Genomic DNA, 11,709 nt, shown 5'->3' on the forward strand with positions numbered 1-11,709 from the left:
CAAATGAACTCAAGCCTAGCCTTTTGTTAACAACACTGTCATCTCAGATTTTCCAAATATGCTTTTCAACCATAGCAAAACAAGCATTTGTGTAAGAGTATTGATAGCTAGCATAGCATTAAGCCTAGCATTCAGCAGGCAACATTTTCACAAAAACAAGAAAAGCATTCAAATAAAATCATTTACCTTTGAAGAACTTCGGAAGTTTTCAATGAGGAGACTCTCAGTTAGATAGCAAATGTTCCGTTTTTCCAAAAAGATGATTTGTGTAGGAGAAATCACTCCGTTTTGTTCATCACGTTTGGCTGAGAAAACCCCCCGAAAATTCAGTCATCAAAACGCCGAACTTTTTTCCAAATTAACTCCATAATATCGACAAAAACATGGCAAACGTTGTTTAGAATCAATCCTCAAGGTGTTTTTCACATATCTATTCGATGATAAGTCATTCCTGGCAGTTTGGTTTCTCCTCTGAATCACATGGGAAAATACATGCAGCTGGAGATTACGCACCAATTTCGACGGAAGACACCAGGCAGACACCTGGTAAATGTAGTCTCTTATGGTCAATCTTCCAATGATATGCCTACAAATACGTCACAATGCTGCAGACACCTTGGGGCTGTCAAAGGACACCAGAAACAAAATTGTAGACCTGCACCAGCCTGGGACGACTGAATCTGCAATAGGTAAGCATCTTGGTTAGAAGAAATCACCTGTGGGAGCAATTATTAGGAAATGGAAGACATACAAGACCACTGATAATCTCCCTCGATCTGGGGCTCCACGCAAGATCTCACCCCGTGGGGTCAAAATGATCACAAGAACGGTGAGCAAAAATCCCAGAACCACACAGGGGGACCTAGTGAATGACCTGCAGAGAGCTGGGACCAAAGTAACAAAGCCTACCATCAGTAACATACTACGCCGCCTGGGACTCAAATCCTGCAGTGCCAGACGTGTCCCCCTGCTTAAGCCAGTACATGTCCAGCCCCGTCTGAAGTTTGCTAGAGAGCATTTGGATGATCCAGAAGAAGATTGGGAGAATGTCATATGGTCAGATGAAACCAAAATAGAACTTTTTGGTAAAAACTCAACTCGTTGTGTTTGGAGGACAAAGAATGCTGAGTCGCATCCAAAGAACACCATACGTACTGTGAAGCATGGGGGTGGAAACATCATGCTTTGGGGCTGTTTTTCTGCAAAGGGACCAGGACGACTGATCCGTGTAAAGGAAAGAATGAATGGGGCCATGTATCGTGAGATTTTGAGTGAAAACCTCCTTCCATCAGCAAGGGCATTGAAGATGAAACATGGCTGGGTCTTTCAGCATGACAATGATCCCAAACACACCACCGGGGCAACGAAGGAGTGGCTTCGTAAGAAGCATTTCAAGGTCCTGGAGTGGCCTAGCCAGTCTCCAGATCTCAACCCCATAGAAAATCTTTGGAGGGAGTTGAAGGTCCGTGTTGCCCAGCAACAGCCCCAAAACATCACTGCTCTAGAGGAGATCTGCATGGAGGAATGGGCCAAAATACTAGCAACAGTGTGTGAGAACCTTGTGAAGACTTACAGAAAACGTTTGACCTCTGTCATTGCCAACAAAGGGTAAATAACAAAGTATTGAGATAAACTTTTGTTATTGACCAAATACTTATTTTCCACCCATAATTTGCAAATAAATTCATTAAAAATCCTACAATGTGATTTTTCTGGATTTTTTTCTCATTTTGTCTGTCATAGTTGAAGTGTACCTATGATGAAAATTACAGGCCTCATCTTTTTAAGTGGGAGAACTTGCACAATTGGTGGCTGACTAAATACTTTTTACCCAACTATAACTATATCACATTATAACAACAACACTGACTTTAAAAACAGCAGTGCAACCGTAAGCTTCTTCCTATCTATTACATCACGGTCCCCAGATCATGTTTTATTTCACATTTTAAAAACAAATTCTTATTTACAATGATGACCCGTCAAACACATCAATAAACAACATGTCAATAAACAATAATTAAACTATTCTATCTCCAAGTATGTGGTCACCTGCTCGTCCAACATCTCATTCCAATAGCATGGGCATTAATATGGAGTTGGTCCCCCCTATAACAGCCTCCACTCTTCTGGGAAGGCTTTCCACTAGATGTTGGAACATTGCTGCAGGGACTTGCTTCCATTCAGCCACAAGAGCATTCGTGAGGTCGGCACTGATTTTGGGCAATTAAGCCTGGCTCGCAGTCAGTGTCCCAATTCGAGAGGGTTGCGGTCAGGGTGAACTGCTTAGAAGGCCAAAAGTATTGGGACAAGTTCACTTATGTGTATTAAAGTAGCTAAAACTTAAGTATTTGGCCCCATATTCCTAGCACTATATCAAGCTTGCGTCTCTAGTACCCTGTTGGATGCATTTGCAGTTTGTTTTGGTTGTGTATCAGATTGTTTTGACCAATAGAAATTAATGGTAAATAATATATTGTGTCATTGCAGTCAGTTTTATTGTAAATACGAATAGAATATGTTTCTCTACATTAATGTGGATGCTAACATGATTACGGATAATCCTGAATGAATTGTGAAAAGGTTAGACGTACAAATATTAAGATATGCTAACCTCTCACCATTACAATAACATGGGAGGTTAGCATTGTTTTCGGGGGGTAGCAGAGTGCAGAGCCAAAACAACCAAAAATGTTTCGCTGTCCCAATACTTTTGGAGCTCACTGTATTTTGAGGCGGCCCTTGTGTCACTGACACAGACTTAGAGCAGCTTATGGAGGAGTCCATTGAGGTAACAGTATGGGGGTGTGCTGGAAGCTTGTGTTGAACAGATGGGGATGTCCCCAGCTGGGATTGGGTTCAGAACAACAGCAGCCCACATCTCTCCACAAATCCTCATTATACTTTGACTAGCCATTTGGCCGTGGGGCCAAATCCTCAGGGCCTCCACCCAGAGAGAGAGAGAGCAAGCGAAAAACTAACCCATTCATCCTGCCAAAACAGAGTCAGACTACGAAGGCCGTTTTGAAGGCTGTCTGTTATGACTTGAAGTGCAGGCATATCTAGAATTTTCAAGTGGCAGATAGCCTAGTGGTTAAGAACACAGGACCAGTAACTGAAAGGTGACTAGGTGAAAAATCTTTCAATGTACTCTTGAGCAAGGCACCTAACCCTAATTATTGCTGTGGATAGGACCGTCTACTAAAATGTAAATAAGTGAAAGCATAATTCCAGGAGTTTTTCCTACTTATAGACTATAACTGCAGCCCAGAGTTTTCCTGGACAGGTCACATGGTCAGGAAAAACTGTGAAACAATGAGTTGAGTCACCTTTCCCCTTCATTACACTGAGGGAGGTTTGTTTATTGTGAGTGGAGTTGTGGAGGTTAGCTTAGCCCACAGATGCTATGGCAAGTTTCCTGCTCCCATTCCTCATTGCCGTTTGTCAGATCGAGTGTTTTTATTTCTGGCTGTGGGGCTCGTCAGTTAAATCTCTGGAGGGAGAGGCTGGGGAGTGTGTGTGTGTCTGTTTGAGTGTGACTGTGTCAGTGTGTGTGAGTGTATATTAGCCACGTGTGTGTTAGTAAGAAAGGGAGAGTAGGCCGAAGAGCAACGTTCCTATTCCCCTGCAGCTCTCCTTACGTCTCTGTAGCTGGCTGCTACAGTATCTGTCAGGAAATCAGGTGGGTGGCCAACCATGTTGCTACACAGAGTTCACACATCCTCCCTGGGCCATGCTGTGCTGAACTCCAGGCCTGACACACACTGCCATCATCATCTTATCCTCCTCACAGGAACCTCACACAGGGACAGATTGTGTGTGTGTGTGTGTGTGTGTGTTTTAAACATCCTATGTGCAAGGGCACAGTTGACTCTCTATCCAGTCATGTGCTGTTTTAAAGATAAAGTTCTTTACCAGTTAAGTTCCTGACTAAATGAGAGAAATTAATCAGGATAGTCCCATCCTTTAACTGTCATGGTTGTTTATTACTAGGATGAAAGTATTAATGAGTAGAGCTCCAATCCACATTGCAGAATGCACAGTACCCAGCCCCTTAATAGTGACTAAATTCAAGATGGGTGTCTCAGTCCCATGGATCTCAATTATAGATGGTTATGGTGGTGGGTTATGTATGGTCTATTTTAATCTGTTTTGATTGGCCGGTGCAGTGGCCAAGGGTCTCCGGGTCTCCAATCTGCCCAGTAGAGTGTGTCTCCAGAACACAGAACACCTCCCCTGTGACACCTCCTCCTGGGAGAGACCGCTAGTCTGTGTCACAAATGGCAACCTATTTCCTTTGAAATAGTGCACTATATAGGGAATTGGGTGCCATTTGAGACACAGGCTTAGTGCTGCTCTCACTGATATTCTCTATCTTCACAAATCCCTATTCCCTTCCTGAGGGGATAGGCCTGCCATGAGAATGAAGCTATACTGACAGTCACAGGAACAACATGTTCACTCGCAGCCTCAAAGGAAAATTTCACCAAAAAACGATATTTTGGTATTTGTCCATTGTTGACATAGTCCCAAAATGTTTTGCTTGTCAGCAATCACATTTTCAAGATATGTAATGTTCAAAATACTGAAATCATCCCTGTATGATGAATTTTAATAACAAACTTGTTAATCAAATAATAGAGTAATGATCAACTTATTCAATCATCAAGCTGAAGGAAAGTCCTTTGTTTAAACAGTTCTATGGCACTTGGATAGTCTTCAGCAGCTCCTGCTGCTCTCCATGTGGGGAAACCATTCATTTAAACCATAAGGAGGCCACTCAGGCCAGCTGACCTGTAGAGCAGTGGGTTATGGGCCATGTAGTCTTCACCATGATGGCCATCTTAGGGCTGACAACCCCTCTGTGTGGCATGGCCGTAGGTGGAGGGGCTTGTCACATCACGTGTGTGTGTGTGTGTGTGTGTGTGTGTGTGTGTAGTATTAGTGCAGCAACATGAGACAGGCAGGGGTTTAAGCATTAACAAATGAAAATGGTTACAGGGAATTTCTCTCACTCAAAAATCATATGAAGATGGCATAAGTCATGGCAAAATGTGCAGAATATCACTGAATTCGCTTTGAAACTGCAAACGTTTCTATCCACCCCGTCGCAAAATGTGTATACGTGCCAGAAATTGGCTTTAGAACTACAACATTTTCTCTCCGTCCCATGTTAAATAGTAGAATTGCATGAAATTAGTTTCACAACTGCAAAACTTTCTCTCCACCCCATGGCAAAATGTGTAGAATTGCAGGAAATTATTAAAATGTCAAATGTTTCTATTTGCTGCCAAGAGTGTTTGCATACAGGCCACAAAGTTTAGGGCTGGCTCTGGCTATTCACTACAACCAGACTACTGATTGGATCTCCAAAATTGGGATGGTTAACTGTATGGCCACTCAATATTCTTTGTGTTATGTCTGTCGGTCTGTGTCTCTCTCTGTGTCAGGGAGGAGTTTGTGGAGGCCTACCTGAAGTACATGTTCAGGGACTCGGTGAGCGAGCTGTACCAGGCCTTCTCCTCTGGGTTCCTGAAGGTGTGTGGTGGGAAGATCCTGTCGCTGTTCCAGCCCTCCGAGCTTATGGCCATGGTGGTGGGAAACAACAACTATAACTGGGAGGAAATGGAGAAGGTGAGCTTTAAAGCTAACGCTCATGCTAATGGTAGGTGATACGAAGCTAACCCTAATGGTAGGTGATGGAGAATGTGAGTGCTAATGCTAAGCTAATCCTAATGGTGGGTGATGGAGAATGTGAGAATGCTAAGCTAACCCTACATGGTAGTTGATGGAGAATGTAAGAGTGAATACACCCCAGGGCAGTCGATCACTGAGTCAAACATCCACGGAAAACACTGGTGTTGACACTACATACTGTTACCGGAGAACATCAAAATGGGTGTGAAATATAAACAGTTGATGCCATACTGCAAAGCACAGTGTCAAAACTAATCAAAATAATTGTTTTAATTGTTGACCCATCACTAAAACGAACCTTGACCAGGCAGTTCCTGAGGGCATAGCCAATTAGACAAAACCCTTCAGTCAGAAACCAGGAAGTTCGAAAGTCTGTCTGGTCAAGTTCGAGTGTCGGTACATGTTTGGCTCGCTGAGCCGGGGAGGGCATGGGGATTAGCCATTGGCTAATGGAGGAAGTTAAAAAGGTCACCGTAAGTAATGTACACTGGGCTTCTCCTAGATTCGTTTTGTTTTTAGCGTAGCGTATTGATGTCTTCAGATGATTGTCAGGGGTCTGTGATCTGTGTTTACTGCGAGTGTTGTGTGCACGATATTGACAACATCATGGGGACTCTTGCATAAGCGGGGTGTTTTCACAGAACTGCTCAGAATGTGGGAAATGTGTATGAAGTTTGAACGCTGGGGCTAGATTAGGCTAGGTAAAGGGTCTGCACCATACACACATACACACACACACACACACACACACACACACAGCTCTGAGGAATTCCACAGGCTGTCACATATGAAGGAATCATGTTCTAACTCTGAATAACACTTAATGATAGTGACCAAGTAGAATGCTTTATACAAATCATAGCAGTTGGCCAACTTCAGTTACATAACTGTCCCTAATATAATAGAACCATATTATGTTGTTTTGGCTTTTCTACTACAGAATGCGGTTTACAAAGGAGAGTATTCAGCCACTCATCCGACTGTGAGGATGTTTTGGGAGGTATTCCATGAGTTCCCTCTGGAAAAGAAGAAGCGGTTCTTATGTAAGTACTAAGTAGAGCCCTCGGTTCTTATGTAAGTACTAAGTAGAGCCCTCGGTTCTTATGTAAGTACTAGGTAGAGCCCTCGGTTCTTTTCTAAGTATTAATACGAGAGCCCTCGGTTCTTATGTAAGTATTAATACGAGAGCCCTCGGTTCTTATGTAAGTATTAATACGAGAGCCCTCGGTTCTTATGTACAGTGCCTTGCGAAAGTATTCGGCCCCCTTGAACTTTACGACCTTTTGCCACATTTCAGGCTTCAAACATAAAGATATAAAACTGTATTTTTTTGTGAAGAATCAACAACAAGTGGGATACAATCATGAAGTGGAACAACATTTATTGGATATTTCAAACTTTTTCAACAAATCAAAAACTGAAAAATTGGGCGTGCAAAATTATTCAGCCCCTTTACTTTCAGTGCAGCAAACTCTCTCCAGAAGTTCAGTGAGGATCTCTGAATGATCCAATGTTGACCTAAATGACTAATGATGATAAATACAATCCACCTGTTTGTAATTAAGTCTCCGTATAAATGCACCTGCACTGTGATAGTCTCAGAGGTCCGTTAAAAGTGCAGAGAGCATCATGAAGAACAAGGAACACACCAGGCAGGTCCGAGATACTGTTGTGAAGAAGTTTAAAGCCGGATTTGGATACAAAAAGATTTCCCAAGCTTTAAACATCCCAAGGAGCACTGTGCAAGCGATAATATTGAAATGGAAGGAGTATCAGACCACTGCAAATCTACCAAGACCTGGCCATCCCTCTAAACTTTCAGCTCATACAAGGAGAAGACTGATCAGAGAAGACTGATCAGAGATGCAGCCAAGAGGCCCATGATCACTCTGGATGAACTGCAGAGATCTACAGCTGAGGTGGGAGACTCTGTCCATAGGACAACAATCAGTCGTATATTGCACTCATCTGGCCTTTATGGAAGAGTGGCAAGAAGAAAGCCATTTCTTAAAGATATCCATAAAAAGTGTCGTTTAAAGTTTGCCACAAGCCACCTGGGAGACACACCAAACATGTGGAAGAAGGTGCTCTGGTCAGATGAAACCAAAATTGAACTTTTTGGCAACAATGCAAAACGTTATGTTTGGCGTAAAAGCAACACAGCTCGTCAGCCTGAACACACCATCCCCACTGTCAAACATGGTGGTGGCAGCATCATGGTTTGGGCCTGCTTTTCTTCAGCAGGGACAGGGAAGATGGTTAAAATTGATGGGAAGATGGATGGAGCCAAATACAGGACCATTCTGGAAGAAAACCTGATGGAGTCTGCAAAAGACCTGAGACTGGGACGGAGATTTGTCTTCCAACAAGACAATGATCCAAAACATAAAGCAAAATCTACAATGGAATGGTTCAAAAATAAACATTCCAGGTGTTAGTTAGAATGGCCAAGTCAAAGTCCAGACCTGAATCCAATCGAGAATCTGTGGAAAGAACTGAAAACTGCTGTTCACAAATGCTCTCCATCCAACCTCACTGAGCTCGAGCTGTTTTGCAAGGAGGAATGGGGAAAAATTTCAGTCTCTCGATGTGCAAAACTGATAGAGACATACCCCAAGCGACTTACAGCTGTAATCGCAGCAAAAGGTGGCGCTACAAAGTATTAACTTAAGGGGGCTGAATAATTTTGCCCCCCCCAATTTTTCAGTTTTTGATTTGTTAAAAAAGTTTGAAATATCCAATAAATGTCGTTCCACTTCATGATTGTGTCCCACTTGTTGTTGATTCTTCACAAAAAAATACAGTTTTATATCTTTATGTTTGAAGCCTGAAATGTGGCAAAAGGTCTAAAAGTTCAAGGGGGCCGAATACTTTCGCAAGGCACTAATATGTATTAATACGAGAGCCCTCGGTCCTTATGTAAGTATTAATACGAGAGCCCTCGGTTATTATGTAAGTATTAATACGAGAGCCCTCGGGTTCTTATGTAAATACTGAGTAGAGCCCTCGGTTCTTATGTAAGTATTAATAGGAGAGCCCTCGGTTCTTATGTAAATACTGAGTAGAGCCCTCGGTTCTTATGTAAATACTGAGTAGAGCCCTCGGTTCTTATGTAAGTATTAATACGAGAGCCCTCGGTTCTTATGTAAGTCTTATGTAAGTATTAATATGAGAGCCCTCGGTTCTTATGTAAGTATTAAGAACCGAGGGCTCTCGTATTAATACTTACATAAGAACCGAGGGCTCTCGTATTATGTAAGTACTAGGTAGAGCCCTCGGTTCTTATGTAAGTATTAATACGAGAGCCCTCGGTTCTTATGTAAGTACTAGGTAGAGCCCTCGGTTCTTTTCTAAGTATTAATACGAGAGCCCTCGGTTCATATGTAAGTACTAGGTAGAGCCCTCGGTTCTTTTCTAAGTATTAATACGAGAGCCCTTGGTTCTTATGTAAAGTCTTATGTAAGTATTAATACGAGAGCCCTCGGTTCTTATGTAAATACTGAGTAGAGTCCTTGGTTCTTATGTAAATACTAAGTAGAGCACTCGGTTCTTATGTAAGTATTAATACGAGAGCCCTTGGTTCTTATGTAAATACTGAGTAGAGCCCTCGGTTCTTATGTAAGTATTAATACGAGAGCCCTCGGTTCTTATGTAAATACTGAGTAGAGCCCTCAGCCAACACCTCGTTAAACTATCACAATGACAATCTGTAGTTTTACTCAAGGTCTAAATAGGCACTTACTAGTGTTGGGAATTAACATTGAGCTTGAGCCACTGGCTATCTATTTCTAAAGCTACAAGGAAACAAAGCTGCTTGAGTATTAGTACTCTCAGCCTCTGATACTGTACATCTAATGCTATCTCTCCCTCTCTCAACTATAATACTATACCTAATGCTAACACTAGCCCTCCCCTTTACTGTCCCCTCTTTCCCAGTATTCCTGACGGGCAGCGACCGCATCCCCATCCATGGCATGGAGAGCCTCCGCATCTCTATCCAGTCCACGTCAGCCGAGGAGCACTATCTGCCCGTGGCCCACACCTGCTACAACCTGCTGGACATGCCCCGCTACCAGACCAAAGAGACCCTACACCGCCGTCTCACCCAGGCCGTGGAGCAGTACGAGGGCTTCAGCCTGGTGTGAGACCCAGTGGCTGGGTCAGTGGCTCCCCCTAGAGGCCCAGGGGGAATTAGCATGGCTGCTAATGCTAATGTACTTTAATAACAACGCCCTGTGAATGGGGGTGGCTGGATGGACGGATGGTGGTGGGAAGGGGGCTGCTTTTCCATAGCACTTTCCCTATACAGTTTACCGTAAGAGATGATATATTTTGAGTTATAATTGTCTTCTATGCAGATCGATGTACATAACTTGAACAGTTTTAATTAAACCAGCTTTTTTGTTGCTTTAAGATAATTTATTGAATTGAATAGTTTTTTGGGATTTGAAAAATTATACATGTCAGAGGTGAACATTGAAGCCCTTTACCTGGGATCTGGTCTTTTACGGCTGTTCTTGGGTCAGTTTGAGGACAGATGATACCAGATTAATACATGAGTGAACAGCAGGCAGACAGTTCCATACTCAAGCCCAATAAATACATGGCATTCTAATGCCATACCCACAATACCAGTCTATTTCTACATTAAAAAGACTAACTGAATGACTGGAGTTACCTACATGTCCTCAATCTTACATTTATCAATATTTCTTTGATTGCGATGCCGTTGGGAGTGATTTTATTACAGTAGTATTGGTGAAGTGTCTTTTTTTTAATGGATGTTAATGTCTGTGTGCATGTTGTCGAGAGGAAACGCTAAAAAGACTCGTTACATTATAAACAAAACACAAATACAGCTAATCCACATTTCTTTGATCCCTGTAACCCCAGATTAGGAATAAATCATCTCAATGTCAGAATGAGTGCACATTTGTGGCCTGGCGGATAATAGGTTGATTTACAGATTATCTGTTCATGGTTCCCACCGGTTCCTTCTGTGATGACACAGCATTTGGACCAAAGACATTAGGATTGGTTGATTTGACCTGCAGAATTAGTCTTGGGTCATTGATTAGGTTTAAGGAACAGATTATATTGGGTCATGTTATTAGCAATAACGAACAGCTCAGTAATGTAATGCCGTTTGTATGAGGGTCAGGGGACACTGCACTCTGAACATCTCTGCATCGTTTCGCGGCCGTTACTTCAATGACTATTCTCTCAAGTGTATCTGGATCGTGTGTTGATATGCAAGTGATAGAAATAACTTTCTGTGCATTCTGCCTATTCAGTCCTATTACCGAACGTCTCAGCCAATGGAGGTATTGTATTGTCTACCATTTCTCTTAAGCCACGTCTTTCTCCACTGTAACTGGGGTTAAGACAAACGTCGTTATCTATAGGGACGACTGGTCTCCTTGTTTGTCTTTTGTTTTAATACATCAATAGCCACAAATTTGCCCAAGGGGAATAATTACTATTATTTTGAATTATAACTCGCCACCCTCAGTGTAGACAATGACATAAAACAAATGTCAGTGACCTTTTGTTTATTCAAAGCTGAGCTAGGGCAATACCTGAGGGAGGCTCCGTGTATTCTATTATAGCCTGGTCCTTAATCCATGTGCTGTTTTGCTGACTAAAGCTGTTGGCAAGACAACAAACCGATCAGCAACCAGGCTAGGGGAAAAGCCTATTCATTCCTTATTTCACCACGGTAATGGCGACAATTCCAAATCATGGGGTCAATGTTTGCAAATAAGGGCTTATTAGTGGATCTGTAACTCGATTGTTAAGTTTATCATATTTAATTTTGTACCTTCTAAAAGGATGACATTTTTTCCCTGAACAAATAAAACGTAATTCCAGCTTGTCCTGTAGTTGTGTTTTAAATCAAGAAGCTATTTGATAGGTTGGTCTGGGAATAAGGATTTGCTTGTGGATAAATGAGCGGTGCATAGGGGGACTTTGTGTAAAGAAATTCATTTTGTTGTAGAGTTCAACCAATAT

The 11,709-nt window shown here is 42.3% G+C and overlaps 1 protein-coding gene across 1 annotated transcript in view; it reads left to right on the plus strand.

Annotated features, from left to right (window-relative positions):
• The window catches only part of LOC112239463 (probable E3 ubiquitin-protein ligase HERC3), a 40,041-nt gene extending 28,469 nt beyond the window's left edge, over positions 1-11,572 (plus strand). The window contains 3 exon segments of the mRNA XM_042315605.1: positions 5,451-5,634; positions 6,638-6,740; positions 9,634-11,572. Coding sequence (XP_042171539.1) covers positions 5,451-5,634; positions 6,638-6,740; positions 9,634-9,842 — 496 coding nt within the window. The 3' untranslated portion in view covers positions 9,843-11,572.
• Positions 11,573-11,709: the final 137 nt, after the last annotated feature.

The sequence above is a fragment of the Oncorhynchus tshawytscha genome, unplaced genomic scaffold, assembly GCF_018296145.1.
Source record: "Oncorhynchus tshawytscha isolate Ot180627B unplaced genomic scaffold, Otsh_v2.0 Un_contig_4718_pilon_pilon, whole genome shotgun sequence".
NCBI classification, from domain to species: domain Eukaryota; kingdom Metazoa; phylum Chordata; class Actinopteri; order Salmoniformes; family Salmonidae; genus Oncorhynchus; species Oncorhynchus tshawytscha.